Below are 22,269 nucleotides of genomic sequence, written 5' to 3'. Positions count from 1 at the left end.
AAAGCTCCATCTGTTAGCAGAATATCATAGTGTTAAGAGAACTAATTTAAAGGAGTGTCCATGCTGTTACCAGCTCTACCCCAAAGAACAAATAATTCATAACTTCAATAAAAAACGACTATCCTATTACAAGCTTTCCCGATGTCGAAGGACTTTTGACAGTATCTGGACCAACGACTAAGATATGAAATATCCGAAATGCCAAACGGGACTACGGACCAGAAGTATTCTCAGATTTTCCTTTTTTTTTTTTTTAAACAGAACTTGCAGAATAACCTACTAGGAATATTGTACTGCAAATGTTGATGTCCTGCAGAAACAGATAATTAGTCCTACACTTGACGTGATGTATGTCAGTGACATGCCTCTCAGAGATACACATTCATACTTCATCTCACTATTTTCAGACGAATAAATCTCGTCTTGAAAATTACAGTTTTTTACAAATGCACAATAAACTTCGCTCATCAAAAGTGCAGTGACAGGATTTTCCTTAAAATAGAAAAGTTATAATTTCAAGTCTTACCCTAAAAAGGCCCTCAAATATGGTTTAATTTTTTAATCTAATCTTTGGTTTAAACTGGGGTGGGAGGCCTATCAGCTTAGGGCCTCAACTGGGGGGGAGGCCTCAAGCTACACATAGCTTAGGGCCTCATCATGTTTAAATCCGTTCTTATCTTTCGGGGAAAAAGCACTGATTACCAGCGTCCATTAGTCTTTGGAAAATGGAAAATTTCCCCAAGGGGTGGGGAGAATTACCCACTGATTGGAAATCTTTGCTATAGTTGATGATATAAATATTAGGAACAGCTATGTCAAGCTAGTTCTCGTGCGAGAAAGGGTAACCGCTGTACTAAGCATAACAATAATTTTATTACAGTGTCTCTCAAATAAATATTTCGCAATTAAAACAACCAATATCTTTTTCCACCTATTTGTTAAGTTTCATATTCATATCTATTTTCTCTAAGGTTATTCCATGTCTATCCATTAAAATTATCTGTCCAAAATCTTTCACTTCGTTTTGCTTCAACGAAATAACTTTTAAAACAGCTTTTATTTCCAATAAAGACAGATTGAGCTACATAAAGTTAAGACAGCATAATTTCATCACTAATATTTTCTAATCCTTAATTCGTCTTTCAAGGCTTTTGGATTGCCTGTGTTGTGCCATCACTTGCTTTTATCCTATATTCCGGTTCATTAGTGTTCGTCTTGAAGTATCTGACTTCAGTTAAAGAATTTTACTTCCCATTCTTCATCACAACTGTTCGAGTTATGTTCACTCTTCTGGTTTTAGAAGTCCTTCGGAACCTGAAACTTATTAATCTCTGTTTTGACACTGGAAGAAAGTAAGTAATATTGCTATTCATGCTACCAGTTGTAAATGAAGTGACGTTGGTGTTGTAACTGGTGTAACCAAATAGAGTGTATTAATTCAAGTTATGATGTATGTGACCGGAACTGTATTTATCCAAGACTGTAATAAAAAATAACCTTTTCTGTTCACTTCTAGTTGCATAATTTGTCTAAAATTTATTCTGTGTGTTTGTATCTATGGTGAAACTACAAATCTAACACAGCAACTTGAAACCAATCATAGTTGTCGTTACCAACTGGATTTTTATTGTACATTGTGTGATATGAAATAAAATTTACCATTCTCAATATTGTCCTAAAAGTGCGTAACATGTTAGGTCATTTATCTCTTTGGGCTTCAAAAAAAATATCATTAGTATCAACCCGTACAACTCTTCAAATGCTATCATCCATTACTTGTACTTTACCCAGGACTAGGGTAGTTGGTACTTGGGATAAAAATAAACCAGATCCTTTCAAGTGTAACATTTTAGACATGGTAAAGGAGAGTATCTTTATTTTTTTAATATTTGAAATAAAAGATAAAAAATATAAATAACAAAATAATTATTGTAGAGAAATCAGAGACTAGCGTACGTTATCGCAAAACGAGGCCGACATTTAGGGATTATGAGTGAGTTTTTTATTAGTGACAGTCAACTCCCACTGTTCAATCAGATATAAGTAGTTCAAGAGTTGGTGGTTAGTTGCTGTTAAATAGCTGCGCTTCTTGTAGTTTGTCGGTTTAAAATTAGGAATAGCTATAGGGATTATGTAGCTTAAAGCATCCGTTAAGGGAACAAAAATAATCCAAAGAACATTATATGATTCTTGTTGGCGAGAAACCCACTTGAAATAAAAAAATATATCTCAGAACGGCTGGTATGGGTATTAACACTTTTATTGATAAGGAGAGAACAACGTTTATATACTAAACTGTATCATATGAATACATCTATACAAGGCCCGGCATGGCCAAGCGTGTTGAGGCGTGCGACTTGTAATCTGAGGGTCGCGGGTTCACATCCCCATCGCGCCAACCATGCTCGCCCTTTCAGCCGTGGGGGCATTATAATGTGACGGTCAATCCCACTATTCGTTGGTAAAAGAGTAGTCCAAGAGTTGGCGGTGGGTGGTGATGACTAGCCGCCTTCCCTCTAGTTTTACACTGCTAAATTAGGGACTGCTAGTAGAGATAGCCTTCGAGTAGCTTTGTGCGAAATTCAAAACAAACAAACAAAACAAACAAACATCTATACAAATACGATAGTGTTGTATGTTGTATGCCCGTGTAACTACTTAATATGAAAGTTCATTTGCTCCATGCTGAGGAACATAAAAATATTGCATTTTGCGGTTTTCAAGAGCGTTTTTACAAAATCTTTTTATTCGTACAGAACATGTTACGTCTTTCATCACACGATACACAGCAATACACAAATTCATTCATACAGATGTAGAAAGGAGGTAAGTTTTGCTCTCCTACTTGTAATTACGTTGATTAAATTCAACAGGCGGTGAAGTAATATATCTCTTACTTTTACTGGTTTCTATAAACCAGCTGTCTTGGAGCCTTTGTGTTTAAATTGTTTTACCTTGAAGAGAACACACCATTTTATCTTTTCAAACTTACTATCTCTAGAAACAAAACTCACTGATCCATCGTATATCTTGGTGATATTTATCAATCATGTTACTGAGGAAGAAGACACCAACTTGGTTGAGTCAAGTGTCTGTGATCTTAGCTGCTATTGGATGTATGATTTCAGGTAAACTGAATGTGAACAAGTTATACAAGAATTTTTCTATTATTATTAAATACTTTCTGGATACTACAATACAAAATATACTGCATTATTCTGTATTAAAGTCGTAATTTTATACATGTTAGTGATGCAATTTATAGCAACTGCGACTGTGTCTAATGTTTCAAAGTAACATAAAGGTCATGAGTTTAGACAGTTTAGGAACACGCATATTTTCGCAATTACGTTAGTGTTTAGGAGTTAATTATGATAAAAGTGTGTCACGGTTATCAGAAGGACATGATTTTAAAAATAAGTGAAGCGCACTTTCTAATAGCTGCGTAAGTGTTTGGGAGTTATGATAAAGTGAAGGTCACGATACTGCAGATTTTAGTGACTCGAACTTTCTAGCACCTGCGTAAGTGTTTGGGAGTTATGATAAAGTGAAGGTCACAATACTGTAGATTTTAGTGACTCGCACTTTCTAGCAACTACGATATTGTTTAGGAGTTAATCATGATAAAAGTGTGTCCGAGTATTTTGAAGTTCATGATATCATATTTTTCAGTAAATCACACTCTAGTAACTACAGAAATATTTAGGAGATTTTTTGTTTTGTTTTTCTAGCTCTTAATAATACAATAACCGGATATACTTATATTAAGTCAAAGGGCCCGGCATGGCCAAGCGTGCAGAGGCGTGCGACTTGTAATCTGAGGGTCGCGGGTTCGAATACCAGTCGCACCTAACATGTAGTGATGACTAGCTGCCTTCCCTCTAGTCTTACACTGCTAAATTAGGGACGGCTAGAGCAGATAGCCCTCAAGTAGCTTTGTGCAAAATTCAAAAACAAACAATTAAGTCAAAGTGTACTCAACTGAAAAGAATATACTGAAACATTTACGGTCTAATTATCCGAATGTTTGATCTCTTTCACAACACATGTAAAGTACTATGTTACAATTGCTGAGAATGTCTTATACAGACCAGAATAACAACTCGTACATGCTTGTCCAGTCACACGTTACCTTCTTTACTGTTATTTGAGCATTATTGCTATAATTACTCCATGCATGTACACAGTAACATCAGTATAGAAGAGTATGCAAACATTTGACCATGAATGTACTAAGAGAAACTACATGCTCTTCAAAAGGTTAATGGTTCCTAATGAATAAAAATGGTAGAAAAGTGATATAAAACATCTGTGAGCATTCGCCAAAAACATTAACTATCGTGAAAAAGAAAATAACCAAAGGAAATGTTGCCTGAAAATCAAAGTTACGAGGAAAGAAAAAAAACATGAAAAGACCGAGGTTCATAATGTACCTGATCCTCATACAGGTCTCATTACTTCAAAACATCGACCAAGCAACCAAGATCTATGTAGAAAAGCATTCTCTAAAATAGTTTCTAACCTATGATCTTGAATATAAATGCACTTGACAATAGATTCACGATCACTTTAATCTTTTCATAGATACATAAAATTGTGCATAACGTATGAGCTGCAAAATTTAAACTACAATTAATGGCAATCTCGATGTATTTGACAATTATTACGAAAACTCAAGAAGATTATTGTTTAAAATAAACTTAAAGAAAATTCACAGGGATGATGTTCACCTACTATATAAATAGTGTTTTTCCAACAGTGCTGGTGATAGGTTTATTTTAATTAGTTTATATTGTTCATTATCAACTCGTAAGCTTATACATATTAGCTAGAAGGTTTAATAGAATCAAATGATCCAGTTAATAGCTAACGATGACGATACAACATTTTATTTAATGAAACATTGTATAAAGTAATTACGGTTTGGGTCAAGTTTTGCACAAAGCTACACGAGGGCTATCTGCGATACCCGTCCCTAATTTAGCAGTGTAAGTATAGAGGGAAGGCAGCTATGCATCACCACCCACCGCCAACTCTTAGACTACTCTATTACCAACGAATAGTGAGACTGACTGTCACATTATAATCCCTTTACAGCTGAAAGGGCGAACATGTTTGATGCAATGAGGATTCGAACTCGCAATCCTCAGATTACGCGTCGAGTGCTTCAACCATTTGGCCATGCCGTGCTTCGGGGGGCGTATACGTACACTGTTACTTGTTGTATTGTACACCTTTCGAAAGGCTCCAACACCTGGGCAGCCTCTATATGTTTCGAAATTACTATTAGCTAATTTCTAAATTCAACAAATAAGTAGTCCGGGTGTACAGCTACACAGAGCAGAGACGTTGACGGTGTCCTCTGTGTTCTGTTTTAAAGTTTTTAGTATATATATATTGAAATAAGAAGAAAGTTAACATCGTGTGACACTTGCTGGGTTTAGTAACGCATATTTCATTCATTTCTGATTACAGTATGTACAGTTCTAAGTCTTTGTATTAAGTCTTTGGGTAAACTACAGTTTGAGCGCAGGTGTATAAATCTCAAATATATATATCAGTTTCTGTAAAGGAACTGTTATACAATGTGTCTTGTTATAATTCAAAATATCCCATCAAAATATTTGTAGGGTTCAAAACATGGCAACAGAAACGAAGAGTGTAGTAAAACTCATAATCTCAGCTGAGGATGTGGAATCAAACCACAAAAAAAGTCAAGCAGAGGAAGGAAGCAGAGTGAAAAACAGCCAGTACTACCGGATATTAGAACAAGGAAAAAAGGTAAAAATAGTCTATGCTACCAGATATTACAATAAGAAAACAATATTAAAATAGCCAATACTATCTGAGAATAGAATAAAAACAAGGTAAAGAAGAGCCTATAATACCTGAGATTAGAATAAGAAAACAATACTAAAGTAACCAATATTATTTGGCATTACAATAAAAAACAAGATAAAGAACAGCCTTTTTATACCTGAGATTAAAATAAGAAAACAATATTAAAATAGCAAATATTATCTAGCATTATAATAAAAACAAGGTAAAGAAGAGCCTATAATACCTGAGATTAAAATAAGAAAACAATATGAAAATAGCCAAAACTATCTGAGAATGGAATAAAAACAAAGTAAAGAATAAACTATAATACTTGAGATAAAACTAACCGAGTGTGTTCTAATGATTAGCGAGTCTGAACTCTTAAATCCGAGAATTCACGATTTGGAGATGTATGATACACTAACGCAACGTCTAATGTAAATATTTCCATCCTTTACTATCCCAGTACCCCTCTAATCAACAGAAAAATCAGTCATTATCGGAACTATAAAGATCCAATGTATGAAGAAAAAAAAACAGCTTCTGAATATTTAGGATTATATATTAATGGAATCATTCCAAAGTTGAATGGGAGTTGAAGCTTTCAAAAGTGTAAAATAAAAAAGTACTTCAGAATAAAAATTCAAATTTTATTACGTTCAGCTGTGTCAACATAAGGATTTGTCAAGATAAAAGAGGCTGAAATAAGTAGAATGATCATGTTATTTATGATAATGGTATATCATAACATGCGCCGTAGTTCACATCACTCAATGTTTGTTCAGTTCAGTTGGAAGGATAAAACTACATCTTGACAGTTAAACGACTGATTTTCGGTACTGTATCAGTCAGAGCACATTTTAGACCCGGCATGGCCTAGCGCGTAAGGCGCGCGACTCGTAATCCGAGGGTTGCGGGTTCGTGCCCGCGTCGCGCCAAACATGCTCGCCCTCCCAGCCGTGGGGGCGTTATAATGTGACGGTCAATCCCATTTTTCGTTTGTAAAAGAGTAGCCCAACAGTTGGCGGTGGGTGGTGATGTCTAGCTGCCTTCCCTCTAGTCTTACACTGCTAAATTAGGGACGGCTAGCACAGATAGCCCTCGAGTAGCTTTGTGCGAAATTCCAAAACAAACAAACAAACAATCAGAGCACATTTGAGGGCTCCTTTCACTTCTAGTTTGCTTTGCGCTTTGGTCTTGATGGCAACAAGTGTTGATAAATCGGTTTCACATTTGTGTGTAGTTTAACAATGAATCAAATCTTTTATTGCCATAGATCTCAAGACTGGATGCTCTCTGCAAATTCGTAATCAAAACGTGAATTTTTCGATGTCACTGAATTCAGCTTCCAGAATGGAGTCCTATCTTAAAGACAAATATTCCATTTTTGCCCAGATGTTATCATGAAATAGTACATTGTCTCCCAGAAATGAAGGTATCAGATTCCAAGCATTTTTTGCTCTCTCTTCTGTTTGCGGGAAATATCTGGAGATTGTTTCATGAACAGAGCTTAATGTTTTTTTATTTCATCGCGGAAGAGACAATTACTGTTAGAAGTTTCCAATTAAAAAAAACATTCCAGGAAACATACTGATATCACCAGCAATCACTCTTTGCTCATATAGCTGGAGTTTCCAGAAAATCCACTAGCTGTCTCTTGGGCCATGAAGCTTCAAATGGGAATTAACATCACAGAAAATGTTTTAAGATACGCCAGTTTCAAGATAAGCTGGTTGTCTTGAAACTTTCAGACAGTCTTTACCTTTGCTGAATGACTTTCTACAAGAAACGTTGCAATTTGGTATTTCGACTCAAAAATACAGTTTAGACGACTTTATTACGAATTCTGAGCGTTCCCGTGAATTATTGTTTCCACGATGCTGTGGAAGACCTTCAAAGGCCTACTTGAAACGTTTTCACACCCAAAGTATATCGATGGATAACGCAATCCATGAAACGTGATTTCTAATGCAACTTATTTAACAATGGCATCAAATTCTGAGTTAGCAGTTAGCACTGAGAGTGCACCATCAGTACACACTTCAACTAAATTTGTTCATTGCAAACCTTGCTTTAGGAAGAAACTATGCTGAGATGACGACATCCTGCCCCCGAGGGCTGTTGCCAGACATTTCAATAAAGAAATTCGTTTTTCAAGCAACTATTCATCATATAATGCCTGATAACAACAATTTGTTATTATGATGCTATATCAGTGAACTGATCCAGTTGCATTGATCCAGGATGTCTTCACTCATTTCATCAATTCGATGCTTCATTGTATTGTCAGAAAGAAGACCTGTTCTAATGCCTTAGCTTGAGTTTCAGAACAAACTAGCTTTACGGAACCCACCATTCATAGCTTGATGACCTATTACCATCTAGTGTATGCATGACATTTTGTACTGAGCAATGCAAAGAGCAACTCGGTATGACATTTCCAATGCACTGGAGTTCGTTTGTGCAAAACGGCCTGATGTCCCGCCATCGGTAACTTCATTTATCCTTGAAAAGTCAATGTCTTTGTTTTTTAATTCTCCATGAAATTGCTCAAAATGCCTTCTCGTCTTACTTTCCGAACTGAGCACTTGTAAACAGGGGACACACTGGGTTGTTTTATTTTCAGCGTCTTTCTCGATGAGGTTTGTGAGGAAAAGAAATCTTCAGGCTATGCTCATTTACATAATGACCTGGGAAAAGAATAAATCTGAACTTTAGAATTTCAATTATTCACAAATGTACAATAAATTTCACAGTGACTGGACTCGCCATTCTTCTTTACAGTAAATAAAACCGGATACTTTCTCACCTCAGCACATACGTTCAAAGACTACAACATGTCACGCAAAAGCAATAGGCTTAGTAGGCTAAGTACTTAGCATGAAAATAATATTTATCTTTTTTCACACAACAGGAAAGTCATTGATCACCAACGTCCATTTCCTGTTGAAAAATACCTAATTACTACAAATGGTAATTTCATACAGTTTAGGGGCCATTACTATATTCGATTACTTAGAAATTAGGAAAGGTTATACTAACGTTGTCCTCTTATTATTATTATTATTATTTTCTAATCCTTAATTCGTCTTTCAAGGCTTCTTGGATTGCCTGTGTTGTGTCATCACTTGCTTTTATCCTATGTTCCGGTTCATTAGTGTTCGTCTTGAAGTATCTGACTTTAGTTAAAGAATTTTACTTCCCATTCTTCATCACAACTGTTCGAGTTATGTTCACTCTTCTGGTTTTAGAAGTCCTCCGGAACCTGAAACTTATTAATCTCTCTGTTTTGACACTGGAAGAAAGTAAGTAGTATTGCTATTCATGCTACCAGTTGTAAATAAAGTGACGTTGGTGTTGTAACTGGTGTAACCAAATAGAGTGTATTAATTCAAGTTATGATGTATGTGACCGGAACTGTATTTATCCAAGACTGTAATAAAAAATAACCTTTTCTGTTCACTTCTAGTTGCATAATTTGTCTAAAATTTATTCTGTGTGTTTGTATCTATGGTGAAACTACAAATCTAACACAGCAACTTGAAACCAATCATAGTTGTCGTTACCAACGCGATTTTTACTGTACATTGTGTGATTTGAAATACAATTGACCATTCTCAATATTGTCCTAAAAAGTAAAAGTACGTAACATGTTAGGCCATTTACCTTTTTGGACTTCAAACAAATTACCATTAGTATCAACCCGTACAACTTTTCAATTCCTATTCACCGACTGCAGTGTTGGCACTGAAAAAGATATATTATGTGTAGCTAAAAATTAATAAATTTCAAGAATTTCTTATCGTATTTGCGTCACCCCAAAATATAATATCTTTTCATTCGTGCAGGACGTATTACGTCTTTAACAACAGTAATGCACAAATTTACTCGTACAAATTTAGACAGAGAAATGTTTTACTTGTAATTACGTTGATTAGTTTCAAGGGACGATTACTTTACGTGTATTGCTGCAACTTTTACCTGCTTCTGTAAACCAGCTGCCATGGAGTGTTTGTGTTTTAAATTGTTTTACCTTACACCATTTTATCTTTTCAAGTGTGCTGTCTTTATAAACAAAAATTCCCTGAACAGTCCTTTATCCTATTTACAATTATTCGTTTTTATAGAAACAAACATTGTTTTCATTGAGGTATATATTTTTAATTTCTTTACTCAATTCCATATAATGCAAATACACTATTTTTGGCGACCAATCTTTCTTATTTTCAGGAAATGAACACAAAAAGTGCCCTCTTATAAATGTGGTTAATATTTTATATCTCTTATTAGGTAACACAGAAAAATATGTAAAACTATATGTATTTGGAACGTGCTCCACTGGATCTGTTTAAATATGATCTCAAATCTTAATTTTAAAACTAAACTTCGTAAACACCTAAACTTTTTATAATTTTAATTATATTTTCTCGTAAAAAGTGTTGTGTACCTGCTGTAGCTTCTTATATCTTCTTATTTCAATTAACCTACAAAATGATCAATTTAGTTTCTCTGTAACTGTGTAATCGTTAATAGGAGTCTTAGAAATAAGAGAATTGATGTTATGGAATGGTTTTGTCAATCAGCTTATATCAGTCCGATTGAAGATTTACGGGCTGATTTAAACCGATTAACGAAGATTGCAAGCCAAATCCGGAAGACAAACTTTTTTAAGTACTCAAAGTACTCAGTCAACCACTCAGAAACGTCTACACAAACTCATTGAAGGCGTGCCACGTTGATGTGAAGCAGTACTGCTTTCCAAGGAAATGTCGACTAGATGTTAACATGTACAAGTGGTTTGTGTTATTTCGAATTTCATTTTTACATTTGATTATTATTGAAGAGAAACTTCTTTGATCATTTTGTACACTAATTGTAGTAAGAAGAACTAAGAAACTTCAGCAGTTACACAACACTTTTTATGAGAAGTTTTCACTAAAATCATGAAAAGTTCAGGTATTTACGAAGCGTAGTGTTAAAATTAAGGTTTGTGATCATATGTGAACAGATCTCGTGGAGTACGTTCTAAAGACATATAGTTTTAAATATTTTTTGTTATCTTATAAAAGATATAACAAATTAACTACATTTTCAAGGGAGACAACTTCTTTGTGCACATCTTGTATATTTTCTTATTTTTGAGGATAGAAAACATCGCCGAAGCGATAATTATGTGCTTTATTATTTTTATTTGTGAGACCTCTTAGCATGCAACGAATCATCGCTTCGAAAAGCATTGGTTAGGTTTAACGAACACAATAATTTTGAAGTTTTACACAATTGATTAACGTGTAAAGTATGATATTGGTCAAAGAAATATTACACGTTTGGTATCTTTTATTTCAGGCCAGTCATTTTTATGGCCAACTATTTGTTATATCGTTCAGATTACGACCAGTTTAGCAGCGTTGAAAGGAATGTCTATTCCTCTTTACACCAGCATCAAGAGATGTGGTCCTTTGGTTAATATGATTTTATCAATCATGTTACTGAAGAAGAAGACACCAAGTTGGTTGAGTCAAGTGTCTGTGATCTTAGCTGCTATTGGATGTATGATTTCAGGTAAACTGAATCTAAACAAGTTATACAATAATTTTTCTATTATTATTAAATACTTTTTGGATACTACAATACAAAATATACTGCATTATTTTGTATTAAAGTTGTAATTTTATACATGTTAGTGATGCAATTTATAGCAACTACGAGAATGTCTGCCATGCTAAAGCTATGTCTTGGCAATTTAAATAAAGATCATGTTTTCAGACATTTTAATGACGCCCTTTATAGCAAGTGTGAAAGCGTTTGCCACGCAGGTCCGAGTGATATGTAGGTCATGCTTTTAGACATTTCAGTGACGAAGATTCTAGCAGTTACAAAAGTACCAGAAACCAACAGGCCTACAATTTCTCATAAACAGCGCAAATTGTTTTCTCAATGTTCTTTTTAATTTGTTTACTTCGGATTCAAATCAAGAGGTGGGTGAGATACTAGTTCATATCTCTTTAATGGTCTCCAACAAGTAACTATCCCGTGAGTATTTCGTCAGTGCTAGAAGTTATCAGTTAGGATAGATGATGAAACAAAAAATATTTCCCTATAGAGGGCTGACCACTGGGACAGAGGTAAGTCTACGGATCTATAAAATAAGGGGTTTGATTCTTCTCGATGAACACAGCAGATAGCTCGATATGGCTTTGCAATAAGAAATAGCATAAACACGTAAATACAAAGGACTACAATTTAAAATTCAGAGTTAGTAGCAACCAGGTAAACTATCGAGGAGGAAGGGGTTCAAGTTAATCTGATATATTATCTGATAATAATCCTCATCTGGGAAGACCACATTCCCATTAGCGAATTCAAATATTGTTGTATGGAAAGGGTTCCTTGACAGCAACTTAATGGTACGAAACTAATTTCGCAAAGCATTAAAACCTGCTTAACCAGGTGTGAAGTTAAAGGAGATATTAAGAAAAGACACAATTTTCCGATAAGATAAATATTGAGAAATGTTTTTCGTAGAGGATTCAAACTAAAGATTCTTTAAAATATTTAAGGGTTACATATTAAATTTTACCAGTTGGGGAACCATTAAATAGACTTGGCCTTAAAATTTGTGATAAAAATCGTGTAAATTTTAGATGTTTGTTTTCTATTCCGTTTAATTTGTTCACTTGGAATTCGTAAAGAGTGTATAAAAATAGATTTTCAGATTTGTCTTTTATCTGAAAAAAAGCCACATAAATATCTCAACTATTTATCAACGACATGATAAAGGCGACGAGGCATGCTGTTGATGAGGTTATTGATGTAATTCGTTGTGATTTCATCCCAACTTATCACTAGGAGGCGCTGCAACTCACCTGCTGTAGCGGTTTTATCGTCGTGGCTAGCAATTTTCCATCTCACTTCTGTACAACAGTTTCAAATTGGATTACAATCTGTTAACTTTGTTGGTCATGGCAATCGTGAAACGACCTTTTGATATGGCTTATCCACAAACTTTATGATAACTAGTAAGTGTATTATGATCAAATTACACAAGACATACAGACTTGGCCAAAATGTTTTCATATTTTGCAACAAATAAGATCATTGTTATTAATACGAAACACAAATACACTTGGCAATGTCACACTGGGAAATGCATGCTATACTTAAAAATCTTCACTTCTAGTTCGCATGATGAAACGGATTCCATTGACAACATGAACGATTTATTAGAGCATCAAACATTTTAAATTCAACATTTCACCTACCACAACAAAGCCTTATCAAAACATATACAATGACAAAATGTAACATCAAATTATTGTAAATAGCAACTGTGCCCTTATATAAATTCATATTAAACATTCATTGCTTGGTTGATCCTCACTCCAATAGTCTTTGCAAGGCGACGAGGCATGCTGTTGATGAGGTTATTGATGTAATTCATTGTGATTTCAGCCCAACTTATCACTAGAACGTGCTGCAACTCAGCTGCTGTAGCTATTTCAGGGTCGTAGTTAGCAATTTTCCATCTCAGTTCTGTACAACAGTTCTCAATGGGATGACAATATGTTAACTTTGTTGGCCTTGGCAATCTCCTGGTTGAGATAATTCTGTACAATACGTTTACTGTAGGCAGCGGAAAAGCTATTCTAGAACAAAAAAAAGCTATTACCAAACTTTGCTCTAGCATATAGCAGAAATATTGTTTCCATGTGGTAAATGTTGGCTTGGCCCTTGACTTATTTCTTTCGGAGGATGTTCATTGTGAGAAAGACCTTGTTCCCTTGACTTTTTTTCTAGGTGAACGACGAACACAAATCCTACCATCACCCATAGCAAGCCCAAAACAGAAGTAATCTGGAAAGCTAACATGTTGTTAGTGTCCTAACTATAAGTTGTCATGCTGGCTTGCCCGCATGGTGATAGTGGTGAATTCTTGCTAATATCTGTTTGCAGATAGCTCTTCTTCAAAAATAACTTTGTTTGGATAGTCTCTTATTTACTTTTCCTCTGAATACCCTGAAACGAATATATTCCTGCCATTCCTGTTGTAAAGTGTTACAAGACTTCTTTCAGCCTTGAACTGTTAATCTGAGCAAAACATGGTAATCTGGAGCTGTGGTTTTTCGACGTCTGCCAGTAGAATTGTAACAAAGTTTTCTCTAGTCCGATGACGTCTCATAATGCTGGATACACTACACTAGGTGTACCTTACTGTTCTTGCAGTGTACATTTGCTTCACACATTTTCTGGACAGTCGAAAATTTGACGCACTATAAATTCCGGAAAGAGACGAGTCATGACTATAAGCCAAATACAGAGACACTGTATGACCAAAGCGTTGATCTGTTTCTAGATAAATTATATCATAAGCTCTCCATTTTATACAAAACAGGCGTATTTGGTCGAACAAATGTCCCAAACAACTTATACAGATCAGAATAAGTGCATGTTTTTTTCAATATTTCGTTGTTACTACTCACGCATTTACTCAATATAATTACTTCATATCATGCACGCACACAATAATATCAACATGGAGTAGTACGCAAATATTTTGACCAAGACAATGTATTTTAGGGATCTTCATCTATTTAAGTATACAAAATACGCTACTCATATGGTATGTCAAATGTTTGTTTGAATTTTAGAACTAATTAGACGTATTGAAGCTATTCCAAATTGTAAATAAAAGTAATTGAAGTTGTAATTTAAAGCTGTTGTATTATAGTCTTTTCCGCTGAATGAAATATATTAAAATATATTTTAATTTATGTTTCGTTTCAATTTTAGGAACTGGTGAATTAACGGTGAACTATCAAGGCTATGTCAATGTTGTAGTGTGTCTCGTTTCTGAATCATTTTATTTTACCTTAGTTGAAGCTCAAAACTACAGAGTTTTAAAATTTGTTCAACTCCTCTGCTACAACTCGCTTCCTGTTCTACTGTTTATGTCCTGGTTTACAGACGAACTAGGTCAAGCTTTCAGTTTTCTTCATTTCTCAGGTATGTGTAATCGACATTTGTTTTGTTTTCAGTATTTTTCACTGATTATTATTTTAAAAAATTATTGAGAGGACAAATTTAAAACCTATTATATCTTAACCAAGTAACTCTATCGTTGCTGTGTTTGTATATTTTTGGTAAATGAGCAATTTTTCTCCAGAGAAAAGTGTGTGTCTGTGACAAACATGCGACTAGTTAGTTCTAGGAGTTGGAGGCTGAGAATGTTATTATTTGTAAACAAGAAATAAATAAAAAACGCTTATGAATGTCGATCGTGCAGCAGGTTTATCAACAGAATCCTTGCACTCCCGAATTTTCTACATAATAGTGAATAAGCCAGAGTTTCACAGTACAGATTTAATAGTATCAATTACTACATTTCTAAATATAAATTTAACTTAAAGAGATATCCATATTACAATAGATATATGATAGTAAATCCGTCACAATATTTTAAGATAAACGTACTGTATCAGTTTAAATATCTCAATAACTTTCGTGCACTTATTGAAAACATATTATTATTATTAATCACATAAATCATATTTTATTTATTATACAAATAGGCATCGCCCTGTCAGTAGCTGACACAGTATAGCCGATTACTTAAATACTCTTATTTGGAGTTCGATCCCTACAACCGGTACAGCACATTAAGGAACGTCGCACAAAACATAAAGAAATATAACACTGTAAAAGCAGAAATTTCACATTTCTTTGAATCGTTTTGCTTTTTGTCACATTGTCGTAAGTTTAATAAATGGTCCGGCATGACCAGATGGGTTAAGGCGTTCGACTCGTAATCCGAGAATCGCAGGTTCGAATCCACCTCACACCACACATGCTCGCTCTTTCAGCCGTGGGGGTATTATAATGTGAGGGTCACTCCCACTATTCGTTGGTAAAAGAGTAGTCTAAGAGTTAGCAATGGATGGTGATGACTAGCTAAATTAAGGAAAGGTAGCGCAAATAGCCCACGTGTAGCTTTCCGCGAAATTAAAAAAAAAAGCTAAATGCCCAACATTTACGTAAATTTTAATTCTACGTACATGAATAGGTTCGAGTCTACGATAAGTTCAACATCGACATCTTATCGTGCAGCTTTGTGATAAATCACTTCTTCTCATTTTAAATGTCCCCAGTGGATCAATCTTAAACCTGCGGGTTTAGAAACTAAAAATCAAATTTCAATACCTGCAGTGGACAGTGCACAAACGACTTACTGCGATTAAGAACAAACAAACAAATACCCGAACGTTTCATATTTGTTTTGAAATATGTACATGAAGAATGAAAGTTACAACTTTTCATAAAGAATTAACGTACTATAAGAGTATCAGAATGTTTTGTTTTATAAATGCATCTGCTCTTTCCGTATTTCTCGGACAACTTCGTAGCAAATTTTTGTGATTCCTGTCTGTCCATAGCCTAGTGGTAAACTGGTGAAACTTGTTATTCACGCGGTCTGAAATGTTCTTTTACGTGCTTATATTTGTTTGTTTGTTTTTGAATTTCGCACAAAGCTACTCGAGGGCTATCTGTGCTAGCCGTCCCTAATTTAGCAGTGTAAGACGAGAGGGAAGGCAGCTAGTCATCACCACCCACCGCCAACTCTTGGGCTACTCTTTTACCAAGGAATAGTGGGATTGACCGTCACATTATAACGCCCCCACGGCTGAAAGGGCGAGCATGTTTGGCGCGACGAGGATGCAAACCCGTGACCCTTAGATTACGAATCGCACGCCTTAACCGCTTGGCCATGCCGAGCCTTTTACGTGCTTAAAAAAAATAAAATTGAAACGTTAATTGTAGTAACCAATTTTGTCCTAATATACGTTTTATTGTGATATTTAAATGATGTATTACACATTTTTCTATGGGTAGCTGATAAACTTGTCTGATCTTCTAATAAATCGTTCATGATGTCCATAAGACCCCTCTCTACGCAAATTATATATATGAAGATTTTTATATCCTTAACTTTATTTGTATTTCATCTTCACAAAACAAACATTTTGGCCAAGAGTGTATCAGCATTATAATCAAAATATCAAATAAACTTCTCTCTCTTTATGTTATGGGAAATTTTGCCTATGTTTCAAGCTATAGGAAATATGAAAATATTGTCTCTAATAAATAGCAATACAACAAAATAATTAATTGATATTTCTATGTATGATTAAAAATAATTTAATTTATTTTATAAATAATCAACACCAGACAAGAAAAAAACGTTTGTTTACTAAAAGTGAATTAATATTCCAATTTAAGAAACAAGAATACGTTTTTATATGAAGGGAGCAATCGATGTGAAAGGATTCGACCGGTCACAATATAAGAAAATTAATGGAAGGTCTACTACTTTCTCAATGTTTCATAAACAGTTTAATTCTTTGTAAAATATCTAAATTCTTTGTTTAGAAGAAAAGATCCACATTTTGTTGGGGGGAAAAAGACAACTCTAAACTAATCTGTACAATTTACATGCTTATTATAAACTTCGATAGTTCAAATAATGCTGAAAATAAAAACACAACTAAGTATAAGAATAGCGAATTCAGATTGTTCATGTAATCATGTACGTTTTTCTGTATTTTCCAGATCCACAAGTTTTGACGCTGTTTGTCTTGACTGTGGTAATTGGCGCTTGTCTGGTGTATGTTGAATTTCTCTGTATCACACTAACTTCTGCTCTCACTGTTTCGATTCTTGGTACAATTAGAAGCATCAGCCAAATCATCTTAGGATTTTTCTTAGTTGGAGGAGCTTCTACGAACACGTTATTCATAGTGGGAATCAGCTTGAATTTTTTCGGAGGACTGCTTTACCTCACTGACAAGTTACTAGCAAAAGTTAAATATCGTTATAAATACATTTGTTTTCGAAATTTCTTTATCAGCTGTGACTTATAAATCGATATAAAATTGATAATAGTTTTATATTGTAAAACCTACTGAACTAGTATGGAAAAAAAAATCTCTTCAGGAATGACATACGACAAGGAAAGTTTATGACTGAAATTCTATTTCTTTCTCTTCCTGAAACCAAATATTGGGCCAGAAAATAAAAAATTGGATATAATTTGTTCTCACTCTTAATAGGTTATAATATCACACAAACTGCCAAATTTTAAACTTGTTAGTGTTATTATTTTATTATTACTTGCTTAATAAGTCCGTTATTAATAATCATTCAGTTAGTACTAATTTCAATAGTATTCGATGCTTGATTTAAAATCTAAAATAAAATCTTTAGAAAAATATATCCACTTTATAAGCGCGAAATTAAAATGTTCTTTATAATCTTTATTCTTATTCTTAATGACATTCTTACTTTCTGACAGTCAAATATACTGTTTTATTGGCTCGGCATGGCCAGGTGGGTTAAGGCGTTCGACAAATATGCTTGGTCTTTCAGCCGTGGGGGCCTTATGATGTGACGATCAATTTCACTATTCGTTGGTAAAAGAGTAGCCAAAGAGTTGGCGGTGGGTGGTGATGTTTAGCTGCCTTCCCTCTAGTCTTAAACTGCTAAATTAGGGACGGCTAGCACAGATAGCCCTCGAGTAGCTTTGTGCGAAATTTCAAAACAAACAAACAATCAGGGCACATTTGAGGGCTCCTTTCACTTCTAGTTTGCTTTGCGCTTTGGTCTTGATGGCAACAAGTGTTGATAAATCGGTTTCACATTTGTGTGTAGTTTACCAATGGATCAAATCTTTTATTGCCATAGATCTCAAGACTGGATGCTCTCTGCAAATTCGTAATCAAAACGTGAATTTTTCGATGTCACTGAATTCAGCTTCCAGAATGGAGTCCTATCTTAAAGACAAATATTCCATTTTTGCCCAGATGTTATCATGAAGTAGTACATTGTCTCCCAGAAATGAAGGTATCAGATTCCAAGCATTTTTTTGTTCTCTCTTCTGTTTGCGGTAAATATATGGAGATTGTTTCATGAACAGAGCTTAATGTTTTTTTATTTCATCGCGGAAGAGACAATTACTGTTAGAAGTTTCCAATTAAAGAAATATTTCAGGAAACATACTGATATCACCAGCAATCACTCTTTGCTCATATTGCTGGAGTTTCCAGAAAATCCACTAGCTGTCTCTTGGGCCATGAAGCTTCAAAATGGGAATTAACATCACAGAAAATGTTTTTAAGATACGCCAGTTTCAAGACAAGCTGGTTGTCTTGAAACTTTCAGACAGTCTTTACCTTTTGCTGAATGATTTTCTACAAGAAACGTTGCAATTTGGTATTTCGACTCAAAAATACAGTTTAGACGACTTTATTACGAATTCTGAGCGTTCCAGTGAATTATTGTTTCCACGATGCTGTGGAAGACCTTCAAAAGGCCTACTTGAAACGTTTTCACACCCAAAGTATATCGATGGATAACGCAATCCATGAAACGTGATTTCTAATGCAACTTATTTAACAATGGCATCAAATTCTGAGTTAGCAGTTAGCACTGAGAGTGCACCATCAGTACACACTTCAACTAAATTTGTTCATTGCAAACCTTGCTTTAGGAAGAAACTATGCTGAGATGACGACATCCTGCCCCCGAGGGGCTGTTGCCAGACATTTCAATAAAAGAAATTCGTTTTTCAAGCAACTATTCATCATATAATGCCTGATAACAACAATTTGTTATTATGATGCTATATCAGTGAACTGATCCAGTTGCATTGATCCAGGATGTCTTCACTCATTTCATCAATTCGATGCTTCATTGTATTGTCAGAAAAGAAGACCTGTTCTAATGCCTTAGCTTGAGTTTCAGAACAAACTAGCTTTACGGAACCCACCATTCATAGCTTGATGACCTATTACCATCTAGTGTATGCATGATATTTTGTACTGAGCAATGCAAAGAGCAACTCGGTATGACATTTCCAATGCACTGGAGTTCGTTTGTGCAAAACGGCCTGATGTCCCGCCATCGGTAACTTCATTTATCCTTGAAAAAGTCAATGTCTTTGTTTTTTAATTCTCCATGAAATTGCTCAAAATGCCTTCTCGTCTTACTTTCCGAACTGAGCACTTGTAAACAGGGGACACACTGGGTTGTTTTATTTTCAGCGTCTTTCTCGATGAGGTTTCTGAGGAAAAGAAATCTTCAGGCTATGCTCATTTACATAATGACCTGGAAAAAGAATAAATCTGAACTTTAGAATTTCAATTATTCACAAATGTACAATAAATTTCACAGTGACTGGACTCGCCATTCTTCTTTACAGTAAATAAAACCGGATACTTTCTCACCTCAGCACATACGTTCAAAGACTACAACATGTCACGCAAAGCAATAGGCTTAGTAGGCTAAGTACTTAGCATGAAAATAATATTTATCTTTTTTCACACAACAGGAAAGTCATTGATCACCAACGTCCATTTCCTGTTGAAAAATACCTAATTACTACAAATGGTAATTTCATACAGTTTAGGGGCCATTACTATATTCGATTACTTAGAAATTAGGAAAGGTTATCCTAAGTTGTCCTCTTATTATTATTATTATTATTTTCTAATCCTTAATTCGTCTTTCAAGGCTTCTTGGATTGCCTGTGTTGTGTCATCACTTGCTTTTATCCTATGTTCCGGTTCATTAGTGTTCGTCTTGAAGTATCTGACTTTAGTTAAAGAATTTTACTTCCCATTCTTCATCACAACTGTTCGAGTTATGTTCACTCTTCTGGTTTTAGAAGTCCTCCGGAACCTGAAACTTATTAATCTCTCTGTTTTGACACTGGAAGAAAGTAAGTAGTATTGCTATTCATGCTACCAGTTGTAAATAAAGTGACGTTGGTGTTGTAACTGGTGTAACCAAATAGAGTGTATTAATTCAAGTTATGATGTATGTGACCGGAACTGTATTTATCCAAGACTGTAATAAAAAATAACCTTTTCTGTTCACTTCTAGTTGCATAATTTGTCTAAAATTTATTCTGTGTGTTTGTATCTATGGTGAAACTACAAATCTAACACAGCAACTTGAAACCAATCATAGTTGTCGTTACCAACGCGATTTTTACTGTACATTGTGTGATTTGAAATACAATTGACAATTCTCAATATTGTCCTAAAAAGTAAAAGTACGTAACATGTTAGGCCATTTACCTTTTTGGACTTCAAACAAATTACCATTAGTATCAACCCGTACAACTTTTCAATTCCTATTCACCGACTGCAGTGTTGGCACTGAAAAAGATATATTATGTGTAGCTAAAAATTAATAAATTTCAAGAATTTCTTATCGTATTTGCGTCACCCCAAAATATAATATCTTTTCATTCGTGCAGGACGTATTACGTCTTTAACAACAGTAATGCACAAATTTACTCATTACAAATTTAGACAGAGAAATGTTTTACTTGTAATTACGTTGATTAGTTTCAAGGGACGATTACTTTACGTGTATTGCTGCAACTTTTACCTGCTTCTGTAAACCAGCTGCCATGGAGTGTTTGTGTTTTAAATTGTTTTACCTTACACCATTTTATCTTTTCAAGTGTGCTGTCTTTATAAACAAAAATTCCCTGAACAGTCCTTTATCCTATTTACAATTATTCGTTTTTATAGAAACAAACATTGTTTTCATTGAGGTATATATTTTTAATTTCTTTACTCAATTCCATATAATGCAAATACACTATTTTTGGCGACCAATCTTTCTTATTTTCAGGAAATGAACACAAAAAGTGCCCTCTTATAAATGTGGTTAATATTTTATATCTCTTATTAGGTAACACAGAAAAATATGTAAAACTATATGTATTTGGAACGTGCTCCACTGGATCTGTTTAAATATGATCTCAAATCTTAATTTTAAAACTAAACTTCGTAAACACCTAAACTTTTTATAATTTTAATTATATTTTCTCGTAAAAAGTGTTGTGTACCTGCTGTAGCTTCTTATATCTTCTTATTTCAATTAACCTACAAAATGATCAATTTAGTTTCTCTGTAACTGTGTAATCGTTAATAGGAGTCTTAGAAATAAGAGAATTGATGTTATGGAATGGTTTTGTCAATCAGCTTATATCAGTCCGATTGAAGATTTACGGGCTGATTTAAACCGATTAACGAAGATTGCAAGCCAAATCCGGAAGACAAACTTTTTTAAGTACTCAAAGTACTCAGTCAACCACTCAGAAACGTCTACACAAACTCATTGAAGGCGTGCCACGTTGATGTGAAGCAGTACTGCTTTCCAAGGAAATGTCGACTAGATGTTAACATGTACAAGTGGTTTGTGTTATTTCGAATTTCATTTTTACATTTGATTATTATTGAAGAGAAACTTCTTTGATCATTTTGTACACTAATTGTAGTAAGAAGAACTAAGAAACTTCAGCAGTTACACAACACTTTTTATGAGAAGTTTTCACTAAAATCATGAAAAGTTCAGGTATTTACGAAGCGTAGTGTTAAAATT

The 22,269-nt window shown here is 34.5% G+C and overlaps 1 protein-coding gene across 1 annotated transcript; it reads left to right on the top strand.

Annotated features, from left to right (window-relative positions):
* Nucleotides 1–2,975: 2,975 nt before the first annotated feature.
* Nucleotides 2,976–19,992, top strand: LOC143231336 (solute carrier family 35 member D3-like). Its single transcript, XM_076465881.1, has 7 exons — nucleotides 2,976–3,128; nucleotides 5,631–5,781; nucleotides 8,918–9,125; nucleotides 11,167–11,382; nucleotides 14,611–14,823; nucleotides 17,425–17,479; nucleotides 19,914–19,992. The coding sequence occupies exons 1-7, from the start codon at nucleotides 3,115–3,117 to the stop codon at nucleotides 19,990–19,992; spliced, it is 936 nt and encodes a 311-aa protein (XP_076321996.1). The 5' UTR covers nucleotides 2,976–3,114.
* Nucleotides 19,993–22,269: the final 2,277 nt, after the last annotated feature.

Source organism: Tachypleus tridentatus, chromosome 11 (assembly GCF_004210375.1).
Source record: "Tachypleus tridentatus isolate NWPU-2018 chromosome 11, ASM421037v1, whole genome shotgun sequence".
In the NCBI taxonomy this organism is placed as follows: domain Eukaryota; kingdom Metazoa; phylum Arthropoda; class Merostomata; order Xiphosura; family Limulidae; genus Tachypleus; species Tachypleus tridentatus.
This window is presented reverse-complemented; position numbering and strand designations above follow the sequence as displayed.

Bases quoted from the DNA above. Each gene is read 5' to 3' on its own strand.
- LOC143231336 (XM_076465881.1), top strand. The intron at 5,782-8,917 runs GTAAAAATAGTC...TCGTCTTTCAAG, and splicing joins TATTAGAACAAGGAAAAAAG to GCTTCTTGGATTGCCTGTGT. The intron at 9,126-11,166 runs GTAAGTAGTATT...CTTTTATTTCAG, and splicing joins TGTTTTGACACTGGAAGAAA to GCCAGTCATTTTTATGGCCA.